Source organism: Dendropsophus ebraccatus, chromosome 1, assembly GCF_027789765.1.
Source record: "Dendropsophus ebraccatus isolate aDenEbr1 chromosome 1, aDenEbr1.pat, whole genome shotgun sequence".
NCBI lineage: Eukaryota > Metazoa > Chordata > Amphibia > Anura > Hylidae > Dendropsophus > Dendropsophus ebraccatus.
In genome coordinates, this window is record NC_091454.1 from 55,828,032 (window position 1) to 55,850,728 (window position 22,697).

Below are 22,697 nucleotides of genomic sequence, written 5' to 3' on the forward strand. Positions count from 1 at the left end.
ATAGGGAAAAAGTGTACATTACAGAATGGCGTGAAAATGGCCTAATCCTATGTGGCTATGTGCCCCCTATAGTCTATGCACTGTTAACAGTAAACTGCAGCCATGGTTGCTGTATTACTGAACAATCGCCAGCTATGTGTTAAAGTACAGTCTTAGTGAATCTGCTAATAGAACACAGTGTTAACGAAAGCCTCTAGTTTTTTTTTTTTTTTGCTTACTTGGCTGCCAACAGTTAGAATTTTTTTAGCAGTAGAACAGTATGTATGAAGTATAATTAAATTAAACTGGAATCACACATTCAGTGTTTCCATTTTTTAAACTTGTGTAGTTCTCTACAAAATGCCTGACAAAAACACTAAGTCCTTATTCACACGTCTCATGAAGTTGTCCGTAATTGCAGATCCGTAATCACGGTTCAACTTAGAGCACATTTATTGATATTCGGCTATTCACACATAACATTTTAATTTTGATCTATAATCTGTTCCATAAAAAAGGACATGCTCTAATGAGGATTGTGATTGCAGTACGGATTAACAAAAGAAGTCTATGGGATTTGTATTTTTTACGGACGTCATGAACGTCACATCTGTGTTGTCAGTAAAAAAACACGGATCAAATCCATGCAAACTAATACTATTCGCATTTAACCGAAACGGATGCAATTACAGATTATTTTCCATGGATCACAGAGAAATAATATCGTGAGGTTTTGTGGCCCAGAAAAATCACTGAATGTGTGAATGAGGCCTAAGCCTTCAGCGTGCCACTTTTTAATAAAAGCCTATGAATATTAGAAATGCCACTAAAACACCACAATCCAAGTCGCTGTGTGTGTGTGTGTGTGTGTGTATTACATATATAGTGTGTGTGTAGAGCCTGATTTATGTTTTGCTATAGAATTTAAACTAGTATCTAGGCAGAATGATGCACAGATAGCAAAATATTTTTTGTACAATAACATGGAAAGGTTTGGATTCTTGAGGATTTTTACTTTGGAAAGATGTAATCCTGTTTTTTTAGCCAAGGCTGTAGTAGGCTGATTAAAAATAGTTAATCCAATAAAAGTTATATTAAAACTTAAAATGTCTGATATCCGGATTATTATTCACATGTGACTTCGAATCCCATGGCATTTCTAAAGCTTCTCTGCCTTGTCAAGAAACACTTTGGCCTATTGCCCCAGCACAAGATTGCTAGGAAACTAAAGATATGGCACAGGTCCAGTGCAATCTTCAGAAGAGAAGAAAAAGTAGACCTGATTTAGATAGAAAAAGTACATTAGAGTATGCAGTAGGAGAATTCCAGGGACCTTTCAGACCACATTGTAGAGAAAAAGCCATAAAAGAACATTAACATTGGATGACTATGAAAAAAAGAGGACCTGTATTCAGTATAAAAATGTCAGATTTTTATACAATTTCCCCATTTTTCCAGTGATATTCTCCTTTTCTGCCAATGCCCCCTCTCTATTCGCTATAGGAATTAACTTTTTGGTTGACTATCTGTTCTTTTCCTTGAAAATCAGATATATGGGAAAAGTGGGAGAGTCTTGTAGTCATACCTCCCAGCCAAATTTACACCTCCAAGGCTCCAAGCCCCATGTTCACACCCTCTGAGCCTGATTCACATCCACTCAGCCTTGCATCTACATCCCTGGAGCCTAATACATGGCCCCTGTTATTCACACCACCCTGAGCCTGATTCTTGGCCTCCCATAGGGTCATTTTACACAGCCCGACACTTGGCTGTGCAGGGATGCAAACAAGCACCAATCAGCGAGATTGATGCTTGTTTGCATGGCACAATTATTCTAGTGGCTGGGCTGCGCAAACAATCCTTGTATCCTTCGTGCAGCCATGGAAACTGACAACACGGATATATCACACAAGCAGTGCTTACATACTTTCTACGCTGCTGTGTGATCCCGCTCACTCGCACACCGTCTCCTCCGGCTGTCAATCATTCTGGAGGAAGCAGCCGCAGAAGCTGCTGAAGAGCAGGATGTCTGATCACACAGCAGCACACTAATCGGCCCCTGTAAAATGACATTTTTTAATTTAAAAAAGTACATACTTTGTGTGTATGGAGATATTTTTCCCCAGATCAAGCCTGATGGTACATGTCATGTTTTGTTTTCTGCTAATTCCTATATATTCCTTTATTTCTCAGTATAAAGTAAGAGGCATATGGACATTCATCAGAGGCCCCATAGAGCTCTGTGGTAGTGCTATTAGCTCTGTACAAAACAATACTGTAATATGGCTGTGTGTCTGAGCCCTCCAGCTATGTCTGCAATTAGCATTTCTCTCTATGATATTCTGTCCCTTTGTTTTTAACATTTCTATTGGCAGATGCCAACAATAAGCCTTTGTTAGACTTTTGTAGCATTATTTTTGCTACTGAGGTTAAAGTAGACATTGAACATAATGGAACGCATCATTTACCATCCAGTAGGATCTATTCTGCTCTGTGTCTTGATCGGGTAAAAACTAAGATGTGATTCTAATTTGAAGCTATTGACTTAATATTCAGATACAGACTTTTTTTTAAATAAACCATTAGCTATATTACTACTTTCCTTTATGACATACTGTAGCCTCTTTATTTTTCACATTGTTATATTTTTGATTGACAAGATTTATTACATTTATATCTGTAATGTGAATGAGATTTATAGAAAAAAAGTGGAAGGATTGCCCCTAGCAACTGATCACATCTTTCTCCTGGCACTAGCTTAATAAATATGCCTGTATGTGTCTGACTTGTAATTTTGCATGCACTAATCTTATAGCTAGCCATGCTCTCTTCTAATAAGATTGTCACTAAATTATAAGGCAGCAAATATTGGGGGGTGGGGTGGATGGGGCACAGATTGCTCAGTATGGCTGCATGATGCCTGGTTTGTCCCCTTGTCTTCTCCCAAAGGGTGTGATTACTCCAGATAATCAAGGCATGAAGTATAACTTTACACCGAGTGCATCTCTCAACAAAACAGCCCGGCCGTTTGGTGGTGGGACACCACCCCCAGACAACTCTCGGGTAGCTCAGGTTACCAAGCCAGTGACATACAACCCCCCTCCACCATCTTATACCACCAGTCCGACACCCCAAGCCCAGCATCAGAACGGGTATGTGAATATCTTTTTGCATATAAAAGAACAGTTGCACCCTGCATTTTAATGGTACATTTCTGCATCCATATTGTAGCTGCAAATCCCAGCCCGTTCATGGGCCTAGTGACCCGATCTGACAGCTATCAGTTTGGTACATCAGATCCTCACTCAGGCTGGGGCTTGCAGTTGGTTTTGTTTTCGTAATACACTAATACATAAAAAAACATTTGCAAACAAAAAAATGGCGCTGCCAATTTCTGCAACCAATCAAATCACTTATTTCGTTTTCATCCTGATTGATTGTATTTGGCTGATCCGACATCTTTTTGCATGCACAGTTTTTATGTGTGATGCCCATATAGAGAGATATGTGTGTTTTGCCTTAATATTTATTGACATTTAAAGAGAACCTGTATCCAGACCAAGGCCCATTTTAGTTAAAGCAGCTGTAGGATTACCTGTGAAAAGTGAACTTTCGGGCACATATTCAGGATTTGATGGAATTTAATTGATGATATGAGAAAAATAACCAGAGTTCTGCACAGTAAATAGTTATAAACAAAGATTGTGATGATGATTATTATTATTATTGTTATCAAAAGACACCGATTTGCCCCATTGAAAGAGGCTGAGGCTCATCCTCGTATGGATCTATGCCAGCAATCACTTTGTCAGCCATGGATTTCCTTCAGAGCTAGAAAAGAGCATTTCACGTTGCCTGATCAGAGTTCCACTAATTTACTTATAGTTTTTGTGCTCCTTACTTATCTAAACAATGGGTGAATGTTAAGATTAGCATTTAGCGAGAATAGTGACAACTCAGGCAAAAACATTTGCGTATTGATAACTTAGGCCAAAAGGAAGTGTCATGTGGCTATGCGCCATTCGTCTTTTATTAAAAATGTTCTTTTTTACAGCCTTCTTTTGACATACATGCAGTATCTTGTCCATGGTAAATCTGTCAGAAGATGGCACTATATGTGAAATAAGAAGCTGTACAGAAACTAAGCTATATTTTAATAAAGAAAATGTTTTTTGCACCATAATAAGTACAAAACAAGAATAAAAAAAAAAAGGTATCTGTTGCCTTTATAATGGTAGCTTAGTACGTAGAGCGTTTTGCTTTAATGTTAATGAAAATGGAACAAGACAATTTTTAGAGAATACATGGTCATATAGTTTTTGGGTGTTTATGAGGAGAGCGCTCCCCCACCTCCCCCAGCCCTCCCCTCGGTGATTGATAGGTTGCTGTGTATGCAGATATACAGCAGCCAGCTGTCAATCACCACTGAGAGGGACGAAGGGGAGGCAGGTGGTGTGCTCTCGTCAGGAACACACCAGACTTTAAAACTAGGTGGCCCCTCTATTCTCTGATGTCTCTTTTTAGCCAAATGATTTAGTTGTACCGTTTTAGCTAATAGTAAAGTAGACATGTCCCCATAAAAAGCTACCCCAATGCAGCACTTCATACTCTCATGACAGATCCACTGAGCTACGTGTCGCTGTATGATACACTTCCTTTTGGCTTGACTAGAGATGTGCAATTGTTTCACCAATTCAACTTAATTTGACCGTAATTCTTAAATTGCCAAAATTAATGTAATCGAGTTGACCTGTCCTTATAATAAGCTGCTACACCAGTGATAAATGAAAACTGCCTGTACTGATGGAAGGTTCTTCTTAAAATGTAAAAATACAGGAGATTGTAAAAGTTACCATGTGGCATTCAGACTCGGTTTCAGTTTCTATCGATGTTCCACAGTTATAATCTCCATAAAATGTACACTATGCTTGCTCATAAAGTACATGTTGTATTCATCTACATTTATTTGTTGGGGTACTTCAGGTTACAGAAACACTGTTAGAAATAAAGCTGCCTGGTCACAAGACAAACAGGGAGTTGAAGTGTACCTGTCGTTTTAATTTTTTTGCAGAAATCAATAGAACAGGTGATTTTAAGAAACTTTGTAATTGGGTTTATTACCCGATTTCCCCCCTGTCTTCATTGTTCTTTATGGAGAGGGGAGGGGTGGAGGGAGATGAGGCACCAAAACAGGACAACAAAGAGTTAATTTACAGCTATCTCCCCTTAAGTCAGCACTGACCTCTCTGACCTCTTTGTTCTCTGCCCTCTGCTGCCGACTAATCTCCCTCCTTCCTCCTACCACCTCCCCTCTCCATAGAACAGACAGGGGCACGTCTGATGCTACAAGACATGATTTCCTGATAATCAGCAGTGAATGGAAGAGAGGAGGGAGGGGGGGGCCCTGGGAAAAGTCTTTTTCAATGCAGATAATGGCATATTTGCCTAATAAACCCAATTACAAAGTTTCCTAAAATCACCTGGACTATTAATTTCTGGAAAAAAAAAAAATAATAAAAATACGACAGTGACACTTTAAAGCAACAAAATGTAACCTAAAGTTTACATGGTGAATATGTTTGGTTGCATTGATGAAAAACAAGAAAATAATGTTCCTCACCCAGCGAACCTTCTTAAAAGCAACCAGTTAGCACTGAAATGTCATGTTCTTCACTGCACTAGACTGAAAATTACACCTGTACTTTTGTTGCCATGGGGGACTTAGGGTGCGTTTACACAGGAAGATTTATCTGACAGATTTTGGAAACCAAAGCCAGGAATGGATTTAAAAAGAGGATAGATCCCAGTCTTTCCTTTATGACCTGTTTTGTTTATAGTCTGTTCCTGGTTTTGGCTTCAAAGATCTGTCAGATAAATCTGTTGTGTAAACGCACCATTAGCCTCTTCTCAGCTATAAATTAGTGATACATCAGGATGTTTTTGCTGTTTATCTTAATTTACTTAAAGGAGCACTCCAGTTACCATGTAATTTTACCCTGCAAGCATAAGGCTGATTAGGATAAATTATTGCCCTGTTCCCCCTGCTTACCAGGTGTTCTGCTTCTCCATTGTGCTGACGGCTCTGCCCCCCCCCCCCCCCTGCATTGCAGATTCACACAGTGCCCCCTGTATGAATTAAAAGTAAATTTCCCCATGTAAGTCTATTAGATGCGCATAGACTTAAATTAGCAAAGTGACTTCTGATCTATCCAGAACTTGCTGTACAGTGCCACCTGCTGGAGGTAGCTTACCTTCAAATCAATGTTGGACCCTTTAAGAGCCTTAAAACCTTCCAAAAAGAGCCTTCCAAAATGGGAGTTAGCTGTTTTGGGGTTCTTGCCTCTTGTCACCACAGAGCTGGGTGCTGCCTGACATTGATTAAAAGGAAAGTTACCTCCAGTAGGTGGCACTGTAATGCAAGTTCTTGTTACTTGTGGAAATTAACTACTTTGCACACTCTTTTCCCATGGAGCATTGCACAGCTGGTAAGACTCCATATACCAGGTTGGTAGTCTCGTGAAGGAGACAAACTATTCCGCAAGTCTCACTTTTTTTTAACCTTGCAAGATCTTACAGTACTACAGCACTAAGGGCCCTATTCCACTGGACGATTATCGTTCAGATTATCATTAAATCGTTCGAATCTAAACGATAATCGTTCGGTTGAAATGCAGTTAACGATTAACGACCGAACGAGAAATCGTTGATCGCTTTAAAAGACCTGGACCTATTTTTATCGTTGCTCGTTCGCAAATCGTTCGCGTTGAATAAGACATCGTTCGGTCGTTCGCAATAGATACGAATGCAATAGCGAATAAATAGCGAAGAAAAAACGATCGCAATTACGATCATAAGTAACGATTATCGTTCAATGGAAATGAGTGAACGTTTTCAGGTCTTTCGCAATAGTGGTCGTTTGAGATCGTTAATCGTTAATGATATGCAAACGATAATCGTTTGGTGGAATAGGGCCCTAAGACTGGTATGGTGCATGAGTTTAAAGAATTGTTAATAATTTGAATTATACAAAACTAAATAGAGTTGACTGCATGGCTACATGACAAAGATGTGTTTGCAAGACTGGGTTCACTTTTTTGTTTGTTCTATAAGTAAAAAAAATAAATAAAAAATCATGATCCTCTTTGTTACCATGGTGTCTGACATAGTGTCATAGAGTCTTTATTGTATCTATCATAACAGGTTTTTAACAAGTTACAATTTTAAAAGACCAAAAAACAAACATAACACATGATGATATAGAAAAACAATATCAACCAATATCCAAGTGGTAAATTGTCTGACCCTTTCATTATTTCTGGATCGTGGATTTACTATGCCAATGTCACTTATCCTTGTGTCTACCAGTGATTATTTCTGCTGTGCAGTAGTCATTTTACAGGAGTAGTGTGAAGGGTCCAGGCAGCCACAAAGCAGTGCGGACACCCACAGGATCTTTTAGCATATCCCATTCTAAATCTATAGACAGGAATATGGAGTTGTACCCCGTTTGCAGTCATAACAGCCTTCTTATATCTGGGAAGATTTAAAGGGGATATCTGGCATGAGAAAACTTTTCATATATAGCCGCAGTTATATAGAAAATAATATAAAGACAGTGCTTACCGGATCCCTCAGTGTTCTGCAAGAATTGTGAATCCACAGAACATGTTTCCACTGCTCCTAAGTCCACTGGTCACTCCATATGATGCATGGCATTGTGCTTGGTGACGTAAGGCTTACATGCAGCTGTTTAACCATGAAGCTGCCATTGGGGCACAGATTTTGTGCTGATTTTAATTAAGGTTGGGGTTCGCAGTTGTTTCTGCGGACATGTGCATTAACCCTAAGAGGTGAACCCAGTAGTTTTGTCCATATTATGTATTACAATGGATGTATGTTTTAAAAATATTATTTAGGTTTTATGGTATCTAATAGAGTTTGGGGGACATGTATCAAGCAGTATACCTTGTGCTCCTTAGCATTTTTTGGCGTATGCGTGATGTCGACAGAACTTCGACAGATTTAGTAAACATTGTTGCTCGGTGTATGTGTGAATATGACAGCTTACTCTAGTTTTTTGCCTTCTTGACATTTGTGGGCGTGGTTATCCGTAAGAATATTCTCATGGTCCTTTTAGACGGAGCGATAATTAGCACCATTAACGATTTTGAATGAACAATGTGTTTTTTATAACGATCAGCGTTTAGACGAAACGATACATCGTACGGAAAAATCTTTTGCGATTGCTTAAGCCTATCTCACACATAGGGTAAATCAGTGAGCGACTGTTTAGACGGAACGATCTGCGAATTTTTTGCGAACGACTGACGACAATTTTAGAACATGTTGAAAGATCAAAATGAACGATTTATCGCTCGTCGCTTAATCGTTCGCAGTGTTTACACGTACGATTATCGTTCGAATTCGATCGTTATCGTGCAAATTTTCCCATTTTCGTTCGCATCTGTACTCCAGTCCCTGGGTAGCGGAACTTTTCTAACCAAGGTCAATTCATGAATACCTGCTGTAAAATGCACAGCGCCAGGGAAGCTATGGCAGGCGATTTATGAACCAACATGTGAATGTTCATAAATACCTTACTAGGCTGCAAACATATAAACCAGCGCACAGTGATAAAAATATTCACAAAAAAAGGTGCAATGATAAATGTCCCCCTTTATGTATACCAAAAAGTGTTAGCAATTATTGTTAATTTACACTAGCTCTAAGGTCTAAATTTACTGTATTTTGAGTCACAAATGCTTTTTATTATTGTTGGGGTGGTAAGGAGCAATTTAAACCCTTTAATGAGAAATATGATTGTTTAGTATTAATCTACTATTGTGTTTTGTTCTTTTTAACACTTTGTTTGAGTCTCAAAACACGGGGCCACCCTGTTGTTTCCCTGTCTATGTTCCAATACTCGCAACCGAGTGGGACTTAAGGGGTTATTTATCAGGGTGGTGTGGTGCTCTCCCCATCTTGGAGGCACCCCGTTGGCAACAGGCTAGAGATATCTGGCTATCCCGTGTTTTGAGACTCGTAACTGAGGCTCCACGGACTCTTGTTTTGCATATTTAAATTTTTGGGGGCATCAGTGGAGACTCTTGATTGAGTACTTCATTGGAATTTTTTTCGCTGTTCTCCTTGAGTTCAGTGATTACTGTGTTTTGTTGGTTAACACTTTGTTTGCCCTGGCTTTTTTGTCTGTCATACTGTATTCATTATATGTACATGTTTTTAAAGACTAAAAAGGATAAAAATAAGAGTACATAGAATAAATAGGAAAAAGCCACATGAAACAATGGATTTCATGTTGTGTTAATCCATGTAACTGAATGACTAGATGCACCACTTTGCAAGGGTTTTGCTAATGAATCTTGATGCACATTGAGTCTTACATGCTACTGTAATATGATGCTCATATTTCTGCTAATGCCACGGTATGGCGCCATCCCAACAGTAATCTTTTTTGGTAATGCAAGAAGCTGTCAGTAAGGACATGGCGGTGTGTCACAAAAAACACAGTACTTAACCCTCTGTAAACATCCTGCGACTTCCCTGCTGTCGCCATTCAGCAAGAAAATGTGCTACAAATAGGATTCTGAGAGAAAATCTTCCAGCGAGGCTTACATAACCGACTGCTGCAGTGAGATCACATTCTAAGAATTCTCCTAGCAGTATAGCATGCCTCCCTGTACGCCAGGAACGGAACACTTGTACACATCTGGTTGTCTACACAATATCATATGTGAAGAAGTGTGTAGGAAATGGAATACATGTCAACAATGTAACATTAGTAAGTACACTTAGAGAAATTTGCTGTAATATGCGGTTTTCCCATTTGCAATACAGCTGTTTAATCTCCTTTAAGCTGCCAATTGGGAAGGAATTAAAACCATCTGATTTCTGTTTGTAAATCTGATAACTATTATCCCCGACAATTCCATTGGAGTATATTCATTTTCAATAGCCATCACCCTCTTGGGTTAGAAAGGGATTAGGTTCCAGAGTGTTGGACATTTATAGGTCTTGTACGTATGCATAAGCTAAAGTCCAGCTGCTTGTAAAGGAGAAAAAAGATATATATAATATATAAATGTGTGTGTGTGTGTGTGTGTGTGTGTGTATATGTACAAGGAGGCAGTACCCTGCACATTGCTGTACATTGCAAATGTGTTCAAGTAATAGGAATAACAGGGCCAGTTGCAGACACCCTAGCTGCAAGACATGGGAGGTTGAAATAATTTAAATGGAATCTGTCAGGTCTGTTGCAGGTACTGAGCTGCAGACACGGGCAGATAGGTGATAGGGAGAGAAAACCAATGATACCTTTTGTCTTTGCTGATGGCCATTTGCAGAGATATAAAGATTAAGTGCCACAGAAGTGATGCTGAGCCACAGCATGCACGCCTCTTCCCTCCCACACTCTTCCTGTCTTGACTGAGAGATTGGGGAGGAGGTGTGCATAGTATTGGCTCGGAATCTCTTTTGTGGCACTTCAGCTTTCAAGGAAAAGAAAAATGTGATTTTATAACTGTGCAAATGACCATCAGCAAAGACAAAGGCATCACTTGTTTTATCTCCTTATCACCTGTCTGCCAGTGTCTGAAGCTCTATACCTGGTACGGGGGGGACAGATTCTTTTTAAGTGGGTCTGCGTCCCTATGTAAGGCAAGGTATTGCAGGGACAAGCCCATGTTAGCCCAAATGGCATGAAAAATGTTAAGACATCATAACCCCACATACTATTGCTGAAAGTGCTCCACAGTTTTTGTTTTTGTAAATGTCTGCAGTGTTGGGTACAAGGTGTCCCAGTTGCTGCAAATCTAGATAAATATTAAGTCTGCAAACAATACATTGTATGGTGGTTTTATTTCAAAATTTGAAGTCAATGGGAAAAATCCAAAACACATCTGCAGTGTATTCACAACATAAACATGGTGCACACTTAAAATCTGTTTCCACACAGATTCTGCAAGTTGATGACATGTTAAAATCTTACCCACTCGTACTGTAATACATCCCACATGTCCCCTTTGGCACCACATTTCTGGGCTTTGCAGTACGCCTCTACTATTTTCATGTCTCACATTTCCTCAGCACATGTCCATCTAAAGGAGTGACATACTGCTAGCACAACTCTGCCAAACATTGTGTTACTGAGGATTTAGCCAAGATGAGGACAATAAAACTGTGTGTGCATGAACACTAAGGAATAGTACTTGGTACCCCCTATTGAAAAAAACCCAGATAAACAGTTCTGCTTATTTAGGAAAGGAAAATGTGTGACAAGCAAAGGATGCATAATAAGAAGTATGCCATCAATATCACATGTACAAATAAGTGATTAGAGGTAAAGATCCTCTGACACTTTCAGTGTAAGGCTGGGTTCACACTACGTATATTTCAGTCAGTATTGTGGTCCTCATATTGCAACCAAAACCAGGAGTGGATTGAAAACACAGAAAGGATCTGTTCACACAATGTTGAAATTGAGTGGATGGCCGCCATTTAATGGCAAATATTTGCTGTTATTTTAGAACAACGGCTGTTATATTGAAATAATGGCCGTTATTTACTGTTATATGGCGGCCATCCACTCAATTTCAACATTGTGTGAACAGATCCTTTCTGTGTTTTTAATCCACTCCTGGTTTTGGTTGCAATATGAGGACCACAAGCCTAACACAAAGACCACCAGCCTAACACTGCTATTTGAAACTATGTACATATTTTTTATTTGAAAAAAGTTTTTGACATTTACTTCTTGCACATGAAGGATGATCTTTAAAATGAGTATTTTGAGTGTGGGAAAATGCTGGGATCACAGTACTGCTGTGATGCTGCTTATATCCAGCAGATGGCACTGTTCTCTCATTGCAGCTACCTGTGTGTGGGAGCTTCACATTTCTTTTCAGTTCAGCTTATTATTCAATCTGTTGGCTGCAAACATTCTGCTGTCATTGTCTTTCTTGTATATGTGACGTAAAGCAGGGTACAGTGCAGACATCATGCATAGCAAGGCAACATGATCCGTGTTTATTACATGCTAAATATATTTATACTTTCCACTAGGTATGCCCCATGTCTCTGCAATCATAGCCGGGACAGTGTAAAACATGTTATGTTCTGCCAAGAGTAGGCAAAGATGTCAACACAACACACTGCTGACTACGACATAAGTAAAGGTGGCTGTACACATTACAAAACAATTAGCTGTAATAGTATCCAATGATTGTATGGAAAGTTTATGTCAATGGTTGACTGCTGTCGGCTAAAAAGGTGGTTGGCCATATATATATATATCGACTGACCATTGCAGGCAGTATTTATCAAGTGTATTATATAGCTAGCTTTACTTTTTTATTTCCTTAGATCTTTCACAGTAGCTGCTGACTATTATATTTACTAGTGGATTTCTTCCTTATTTTAGGTATTGCTATGTAAAAACTTCTTTAGCCAGTCAAAAGTTCTTTCATTCAAAAAATGTCTTCCGTCTCCAACCGATCTTTCAGGAAAGAATGTTCTCAGAAGGTTCTCAGAAATATCGTTCATCCGGTATCATTGATCATGTATGGCCAATAGAGATGAGCTACCCTCAAACAAGCTTGGGTTCGTCCAAACCATGAACGCTCAGCATTTTATTATCAGTGGCAAAAAAAAAAATTGGATGCAGCCCTACGGGTGCCTGGAAAACATGGATACAGTCATGGGCTGTACAGGACTTCCTAGGGCTGCATCTAAAGACCCTATTTCACGGGCCCACTGGAGGAGCAAACGAGCACTGTCAGTGCTTGTTTGCTCCTCTTTCCCTGCTCACTGCCGCCGCGGGGAGGTGCAGGGGGGCCACCCGGGTGATCGCTGATCGTCTGGGCAGCCCATAGCATATAGCAGCGCTCCTATTCCACGGTTCAGCAGCAGCAGATCACTGCCATATGAGTCGTTGGTTTTTCAACGATCAGCCAACATGAATTATGTCGGCTGATCATTGCCTTCTATTCCACAGGACTACTATTGGCCGTTACGGACGATATTGGCGGATGATCATTCCACGGGCCAACGGAGAGGAGCAAACGAGAGCTGTTTCCTGCTGTTCACCCGGGCAGCTGCCCCTCCCGCACTCACCAGCTTGCTGCTGCCGCGTGGAATAGCGGAAGCAGCGAGCTGGTGAGTGCGGGAGGGGCAGCGGGGAGGTGCATGGGGGCTCCCGGGTGATCGCTAGATAGTCTGGGCAGCCCATAGCATACAGCAGCAGTCTGCTGCCGCCGTTCCTATTCCACGGAGTGACGGCAACAGATAGTTGCTGTATGAGTCGTTTTTCTTTCAACATGTTGCCTGATGCTGATCGTTGCCTTCTATTCCACAGGACGATTATCGTCCGTAACTGCCGAATACGGCCATTCGTTCCGTGGAATATGGCCTTTAAATGTGTATGGTTGAGTCCCTAAAAATGATTGTTGATTCAACAGTTGTTCAGCCATCAACTTATTTTTATCTAATGTGTATGGCCACCTTTATTGAAATAGTTCTGTCCTAGTGATGAGGCTGAAAAACAGACCAAAACTGGCTAAGGCTAAGATTGAATCCTCCACCATCAGTGACAGTGAGACTTGTGTCAATGGGAGAAGAGGATACATAAATGACAATTGTCAATGAGAGATGAACACACATGGAACAGGGAGCAATTCTTTGAGCATATGGTGTCCCGGCCCTTTGAGTGTTTCTGTTTGGATTGTCAGTAAAATCTAGCTAAAGTAAATGTCCATCAAACTTTAGAAAAGTGATTCTTGCTCATATTAAACAAGGTATGTTACATGTCTGCCACTAGGGGGCACTAATGGTTTTGTGTTTTGCATTTGGTTACCGTTTAACATTGCAATAACAATAAGAAAAGAGCAACTTGTTTCATAATTGACCTGTTTGCTCCCTGGTCTGCTAAAAGGCTAGGGAATTGTCTATTTTGCTAGGCAGCTTCCAGGCTGTGTCCCATAACTATCCTCCTGCTGGAAGCTGTCTTGTTTACTGTATGAGTTGCAGTGTAATTGGAGGCAAGGCTCCTGCACCCCTCCTCTCTGTGTTCTGATCAGTGTATTAGGGGTGGGGGGCTGTACTGGGACCTCTTGCCAGAGCCTTACTAGGGCTGGAGTAATTTGACCCGGGGCTATATTGGGCCTGGTAGACTGAAGGATCAGTGACAGAAGCTTTCTGCGTATTGGAGCTGGTCACATCCTTCCATCCAGGCAGGTATTTTATATTATTTATATAGATACTGGACTGTAGTAATCTAGAAAAGCTGACTGGTATTTCCTCCTTCTGAGCAGATCACTCACTATATGGTGTAGACTTTATGTAGATCACAGCCGTCACTGTTGTGCAAGGATGCTGGGCAGATGCTCTCAGCACATTGCTACTTAAAGGCACAGGGGGGCGCTGTCCATTTTAGACCAAGTGTGGAAATTGATGTTTATTTAGGAAAATAATTGTTCTGCAGAGCTGGGAAGGACAGAAGGCTCAGCTCCAGTCTATAAGTGTAGAGGATAGAGGGGGAGGAGGACATAAATAGGATGTCTTGTTGTAGATGACCACAAGCAGATCTTGCTGCAGATACTCTTGGGAATTGTAGATGTGTATGTGTGATGGGGGCTTCTCAGTGTGCTGTGCATTAGAAACGCTATAGAATGCAAATAGAGGGGCTGTAGAATGGTTAGATTACATATAGTTTATATGCACCTGTTTCTGAGGACGTGGCCTTATCCAGTATAAACCAGTCATAATTTGCATTGTCCTGTTTGTAAGGTGATGAGCCCTACAGCTATAACTATGTAAGGCTACGTTCACATCAGCGTTTGACCATCCGGCACCATTCCGTCTACCTTTTCCGTTTTGGAGTAAGCAAAACGGAAACTGTCGGATCCGTTAAAATCCCCACAGATTCCCATGCTATTTTAGTGTGCTTCGTTTGCCCTAATTGTGCTCCGTTTGCATACAATCCGTTCAAGATCCGTTTTTTTGAATGGAAGAAAAAATAGTGTTTGCAGTATTTTTCTTTCCGCTTAAAAAAACGGATCACGAACGGAAAGTGCACTTCCGGTTTTTTTTACATTGTAGTCAATGAGGACGGATCTAAAACGGAAGGTATTTCCGTTCACATCCGTTTTTTTCTATCCGTTTTTGCACTGAGCATGCGCAGAAGCAGCAAGAAACCAAAGAAGAAAAATAAACGGATAGAAAAACGGATGCTGACTGATGCAAACGGATGCAAACTGATGTACAAAAGTCAGTTTTTTTAAGCCAAAATACAAACGGACCATTAAAAAAGATGAACATTTTGCAATCAGTTTGCATCAGTCTGCTCATCAGTTTATGCTCATCCGTTTAATTAATATAGACGGATCCGTTAGAAACAAAGAAAAACGCTAGTGTGGCCGAGCCCTAAGGAACTTTGTTTAATGTGTGCAAATGTAATGATACATGAAATAATTACAAACAAAAAGTCTGTTCTGGAATTAAAACTGTACAATTCTCTTTTCCTTTCCCTTGTTGTCCTTCTCTTTGCATTGCAGGTGGAAACTATAGAAAAGTCAGTAAGCATTCTTCTTGCTGTGTGTGTTTTGTGTACTTTTGGTGTAGTTTATATTTTAGTTACGTCCCACCCTTGCATGGTGAATAAGGCTTGGTGTGCTATGAGTGCAGTCTCCTGCAGTGTTATACAATCTGAGCACGTACCTTCTTCACTCTCACAGGGTTGCCAAAAAACCCAAAGAGGAGAACGTGTCCCAGGCCTTAAACGGATTGACCCAATCCTCTCTCAACGCTTTTTTCTTAGACGATCCGTAAGTGCATCACAGTTTCTAATCATGCAGGTGCTGCAGTCTCCACCTTATTGTATGAAGGTGTCTGTTTCTTTTAAGTAACTCTGTCCTCCTTTCATCCCTACCTGTGTCTTTGTCCTTCTGCCTGTCCATTCCACTGTTCTTTCCTGTACCAGACACTCTCTTAGGATGGATACTCAGCCTGCTTTCCTCCCCAATGACTCCAGTAAAAAGAGGCTGATGGAGGACACTGAGGACTGGAAACCTCGTACAGGGACCACTCAGTCCCGTTCCTTCCGTATCTTGGCACAGCTCACTGGCACAGATTTCAGTAAGTTGAGCTGCATAGATGTTCCCCTTAACCAAGCCAGTTTCTAGTTCTTTCAGTGCAGATCTCAATATATGATCAGAATTGTCAATCTTTTTGAACCACTTCATCATACTCCAGAACCTACTTTTAGAACTGCTCCTAGATTTAAACACTACTTAATGTGGGTTAATATACATTGGAATAAAGTAGTAATAGTACTTTTTATTTTATTTCATTTGGTTACTGAGTTGCACATGCCAGTTTTGTTAAAAAAGTGGCCTGAGCTTAGTAAATAAGGCCATTGGCTGTCATATTACAGCAGATTTACTATAATGTATGCCTCAGAAATGGCATCAATCGTAGCTGAAATCTAAGTCTTTGATTAACGTTTAGCCACAGATCTCACAAATTTATTCAGGGGAGTGTACCAATATACTTCACAGAATAACTAAGACTGGCGTGTAAAATACCAGTTTTTCGTACTTCTGTCCATATGTTTCCGAGAGTATGTATATACATACTGACACATACCTATACAGATATACTGATGAAATCTTATTATATTCTACATCATCGTGTACATAAGCCATCTTGGCATTCCAACTGTTATGGCCCTGTCAGGGAACTGTGGATGTATACATATTTCTCCTCTAGCCTGTACTGGGTACACCAATATACAGATATGGCTCTTCCATATATGATGATTAGTGGAAAATAAAATTTTAGTATAAATAATTTAATATAAATAATAATAAAAAAAAAAATATATATATATATATATATATATATATATATATATATATATATATATATATATATATATAAAATGGTCCTTTCCTTAGTTTTAATGAACTTTTAGCAACAATTTTGCTACATATATATATATAGCCTTATACATCTCCCTATGAAGCCAGACTGAAAATATTGGTTTTACACTGCTGGCTGCAATAAGAGTACTGGAAGTGAAGAATAGAAATTCGGCTTATTGGGAATATATATTTTTTTTCTTTCATTTTATGATAAAAATTTAAAATCAAGAACTGGGTGTTAGGTTTACCAGCTCACATATCCATATTGCTCTACAGTTGAAGTGTCCAGGCCCCTGCCCTTAGCTAAGATTGGCAGATCAACCAGTCTTCTGATTGGATGCTAGAGATTTCAATCGTAGCTAAAAGAAAGGGGTTTTAGGAAATGCAATATAGGGAGCTCCATGCACAAAACAAGAAAAGCCTTGTGGATACTTCCCATGTCACGGCCGGAACATCAAACATTTTTCTTGGTCATGCAAGACAGATTCCTTTTTAAAATTGTTGCTAAAAGTTCATTAAAACTAAGGAAAGGACCATTTTTACAGTTTTTTTTATGGAAATCAAATTGCAAAAAAAAAGAAATAGTATTTTGAAGGTATAAACTATCTGCCATGGTAAGAATGTATAGTATAAAACAACTGCTATATCATGCTATATGAAAAAGGAGTTTAAATCTAGAACAGAAAAATCCCCAGTGATGGAATATTCTGATATATATGTATTGTCACATGACTGTGCAGAGTACACTTGGAGTATGTTTCAATGTTGAAGCATAGGTAGGGCCATACAATTTGTGCTTACACATCGGACACAACAAGAAAACAGTCTACCAGTGTCTGCTTATTCTCCTTGCATAGCGTTTTCCTTTCTTTTTCTCAGTTCCTCTCATATTTTCTCTATTTTTCTTCCTATTCCTTCCTGTTCTGTCACTGATTGCAGTGCAAGACCCCGATGATGAGCACATGAAAAGGACGAGGTAAGCATCCATCACATGCTGCAGCCACTAAGTGAATAGGCTGTATCTGTACCGGAGTGCCTCTCATACCATTTAATTACTATAACAACACTCATTACAATCAACTGTGCATTGTAAATAATATAAGCAAATAAAAGAAACTTTGTAACATATCTTCTTAGAGGCAAGGGATTACTTCTTATGAGGCTGTTTTCCCCACCTCCTTCTAATCCGTCACTATGTAGAGCAGCAAGTATACAGACTTTCTGCTTCACTGAGAGATCAGTTGCACTGCTCATAGAAGTCTTTAGACAGTGTAGGTAGAGATAGAAAGCTAGAAATAGAACTGGAATAAACACACATTCTTCTTTGATTAACTCTATAATGTCTTCCATCCTGCTGCTACTTTTGAGGGTTTACTACAGAGGTGTAGGAAAGCAGAATCTCCACTCTGGAGCTTGGCTGACATTTAAACAGAGCCTGTAGAGGGTTAAACTGGTGAAAAATGCTATTTACAAGTAAAGCTTGTCCAGTAGATTTTATGAAACATAATGTTGTCTGTAGGCTGAGTTCTAGGATAGAATATTTATGACCGCTTCTACTATACATGTACATCAGTGACAGATGGGCTTTCCAAAAGTGAAGCTACTGCTAAAAATGGCGCTGCCAGTCACACTTTTAATGATGCTGCAAAGGACATTTACTTTGAGATAGCCATTTAGTTAGGAGGGTGAAGACTAAGTGGAAGCATACATCTATGTAGTCACAGTTATGCCATTATTCTTATTGCATTAGATATTTTTTTTTTTTTTGGTCATAATATTCCTATTGCAGTTTGACACATGGCAGAAAAACTAAAATAGCTCTATACGTGGGCCTGTAAACATGTGGTAACCTTCTTACCTATATTGCGGCACACACTATGCAGAAAAGAGAGAGGTTTCCTTAGTATGTGGAGTGATTACTAGTTACCATTTTATGTCTATATCAGATCTTTAATTTATGGTTTAGCTGGACTGTATTAATTACATTCCAGGAACATTTCCTTTTTAAGTGGAACACCAGCCTCTGGCTCCTATAAATAACACCTGCGGAGCACAGAGAGGAAAAGCAGTAGCTGCAGTTAGCCCTGCTCCTCACTTACATGAGTGCCCCAGCTTTGTGGGTTCAGGTGGCAAACCAAAAGGGAACGGACAGTTCTGCAGACTATTTATTATACTAGCAACTCAGTATAGAGCATAGTCTGGTAATTATAGTGTAAATACATCTAATAGGAATTCCATTATGTACGACCTGGTCCATGAAGTTAAGGAGGTTATTGCGCAGTGGTGAAGGGAGACTTAGTACAAATGATGTGCCCTGTTCAGTGCATCATGGTGTTGAATCTCCACAATTCATGTATCATTCATGAACAAAGACACTTGAAGCTGAGGTGCTCTTCAAGACATAAAATGTTCCTTGGTGGAAGTATTTAGCACTGATGTCAGATGGCTGCTTAATAGCCCTTGCCAGCTACTTGTATTGACTACATTGCTGTTAAATTTACATTGATAATATGCCTGGGGGTGGTGTAAAATTACAAAAAAGCAGTGCTCATCAACCCCAATCCTTTGCTGCTGCTACTCCTCTTCCAGGTTCCTGTAACATATCATCCCTGCAGCAACTATCTGCTTAACCAGTCACTGACTAAGGCAGGGACCCGTAGCAGCTCCGCAGGGATGAGATGTTATCGGAACCAGTAAGCAGCAGTGAATGGCATGGACTGGGAACAGATCAGAAAAGAGGGGAGTATGGCTTCTTTTTACTTTTTTTTTACCACCCTAAGGTATATATAAACTTTTTTCCTTAATACTGTGCTGCTTTTTATATCTAGCAGTGCATAGTGAAAGGTGCAACCAGTGACATAGGAAATGAACATAGTGATCTCTATGAGAAGGCCACACCTCTGATGGCAGGCAATGCTGCTAGGCAGCTGTCCAGACTCATTTGGGCTCTAGGTGGCAGCCAGAAGAGGGAAGCTATATGTTACTGAGTTCTGACTAATGAAAAGTGGGGATTTAGAAGATTATCTTTGAACAACAGTAGTGGATGTAAACATTTCAATCTCTTGCGCCTTTGACAGGTAGGATGATGACTAGTGTCTGTGGATTCTGTAGATATCACTCTGCATTCTACATTTTTCATCCCCATGACTTCTGGGTAGTAATAGAGGGAGGCTTTAGCCTGCCAACTGTGGAGTGCACTTTTCTCATGCCCCTACCAGGCCTCATTAAAACCAGCCCATTGATGACAATGTGAAAGCGTGCTCAATAGCTCTGGACTGGCTTTTGTCTGCTGTTCTTGTCTATGCCTTCCTGTTTTTCTATCTCATATCTTCCTTTTCTTTCTCCTCTCATTTTCATTTCTTTCCCCTACATCTTGAATTCCCCCCCCCCCCCAATCCTTCCCCACTTCCCATGACACAGAGAAAAGTTCATCACAGAACTCCAGAGCCCCCGTTACACCCGTTTGCGTGACTGGCACCATGAAAGATCGGCCACATCCCTTAATGTGAAGCCATGAGCAGAGAAGAGAGGACGGGACCAGGTGGGGAAGAATATTTGAAAGACGAGACGGAAGCTGATGCACCTCAATGATGTCATATCTCTTGTCATGTTAGCCACTCCCAGTGCCGCGCATTCTCAGACTATTAGTTGCATGATGTCCGCAAACTTTCTGCTTCATCATCTGTAAATACATCACACATCTCTGCCTACCTGCCTGTCATTAACCCTTTCTCCACCGTGTGCTTATTATTTATGCCGTGTGACATCTTAGAACAGCTTGTCCTTCTAGTAGATCTCAATCCATTTCAGTGTACTGTATAAAGAGCAATAAATATACATGCTACTACAATGCTTCAAGGGATAATGTTGTAAATACCCTCTTCTTATCATAAGCACACACTGCCGGGTTTTCTTTGTGGGATTTCCACCTTTTATTACCTTCATTGTTATTTTTTTTTCTCCTGCCTAATACATGGAATGCCCAAGGACTTGTCCTACTGGGATAACAATGTCCGGCAGCTTTTGTCTTGCTTAGTGTGGTGATATGCTGAAGCCATCATGTATTCGCAGATAAAACGTAGCAATCAGCTCCAATAACATGAGTGATTTTGTGGAGGGGACTGGGAGATAACTATTTTTTGGGCAATATGTGGGGGAGCACAGATACAATAAATATATTTGATGTATTTTGTGTTGTTACAGTGATTTATTTTAAGTTTGCTCATTTTTTCATAGTGGAGGCTTAAAAAACATCATAACATGTCATTATGCAGTGTATAGTGCTTCTCCTTCCTTTTCCTTCATGTATTTAGTACCAGCACTATTAATAAATTTGGTTACCTAATATATGGACAGTAAAGCTATGTCTAATACCTGCACTTCTGCTGGTGCCATCCCTTTCATGCGTGACATTTTAAAGGGGTACTCCGGCGAAAATCTTTTTCTTTCAAATCAACTGGTTTCAGAAAATTAAATAGATTTGTAATTTCATGCTACTTAACAATCTGCAGTCTTCTAGTACTTATTAACTGCTGTATGGCCTGCAGGAGGTGGTGTATTCTTTCCAGTCTGACAAAGTACCAAATTTGCTACTGCTCTGGACAGTTCCTATCTAGGACATAGATGTCAGCAGGGAGCACTGTGTTAGGGTCCATTTACACAGAAAGATTATCTGCCAAAGATTTGAAGCCAAAGCCAGAAACAGAATATAAACAGAGATCAGGTCATAAAGGAAAGCCTGAGATTTCTCCTCTTTTCAAATCCATTCCTGGCGTTGACTTCAAATCTTTGGCAGATAATCTGTCAAATAATCTTTCTGTGTAAATGGACACTTAGACTGAAAAGAATGCACCACTTCCTGCAGGACATGCAACAGCTGATAAGTACTGGAAGACTGAAGATTTTTAAATAGAAGTAAATCACAAATCTATATAACTTTCTAAAACCAGTTTATCTGAAAGCAAAAGATTTTCGCTGGAGTACCCCTTTAAGGGTAGGCTCACAAATACTGTTTACATGGTGGATTTGATGCTGTGTTCAGCCATTTATTTGTATTGATTTTAAAATCCACAGCATCAGTTCTGCAGTGTATACAGTAATAAAATGCCACACCATTCACATCAATATCTGGCCCTAGCCAAGAAGAATGGATGTCTCAGTTGACACTTACAGTCCTTCAAATGTGTCTTTTATTGCCACAAAATCCAATACTACACTAGAAAAAAATAATAATAATAATTAATATATATATATATATATATATATCTTAGAGATGAGCGAATTAACATTACTTCATTAGCTGAGCAGTTGGATCAGCCAGCTGTCCTTGAAGTCCATGCCACTCCGCTCCCGGTGACTGCACCTTCTATAGCAAAGCTATGGCTGCCACCTAAAAATGTAAGAATAAGCCACCCACCCAAAGCTTTATTACAGTTCCCCTAAATGGCTATAGGCTTACAGAACATTGGATTGTGTATTTTACCTTAAGGCTTGCAGCACGATTGATCTACTTTATGCTATGTGTGATGTACTGTATGTAGGGTTACGCTTTTGGAAGATATTCTGTTTCAGTCTTAAAAGGTAACACAATCCTGTAAGGCTGAAAAAAGCCAATCAGTTGCACTTTTTGCCTGAGGTTCTATATCTGAATGAATCAGAATGCTAGCAGGGTATACATTTCCACCGTCTATCCGCTCCTTTCAGGCAACAAATTGTTTTATAATAAAAGAGGAATATGACGTTAGCCCAATTTATAGAACTGCTGTGACTAAGCTCTTCTGTCTG

General features: G+C 39.8%; 1 protein-coding gene across 6 annotated transcripts in view; it reads left to right on the forward strand.

The window, feature by feature from the left end:
* Positions 1-22,697, forward strand: part of PDLIM7 (PDZ and LIM domain 7) — a 77,959-nt gene that overhangs the window by 29,574 nt on the left and 25,688 nt on the right. For 3 of the 6 annotated variants that reach the window (XM_069971315.1, XM_069971354.1, XM_069971338.1), the window contains 2 exons: positions 2,929-3,131; positions 15,726-15,815. In XM_069971315.1, coding sequence (XP_069827416.1) covers positions 2,929-3,131; positions 15,726-15,815 — 293 coding nt within the window. Of the gene's footprint in view, positions 1-2,928; positions 3,132-15,545; positions 15,563-15,725; positions 15,816-22,697 lie in introns of all 6 variants that reach the window. The other 3 variants (XM_069971324.1, XM_069971333.1, XM_069971347.1) reach the window with 2 other exon arrangements.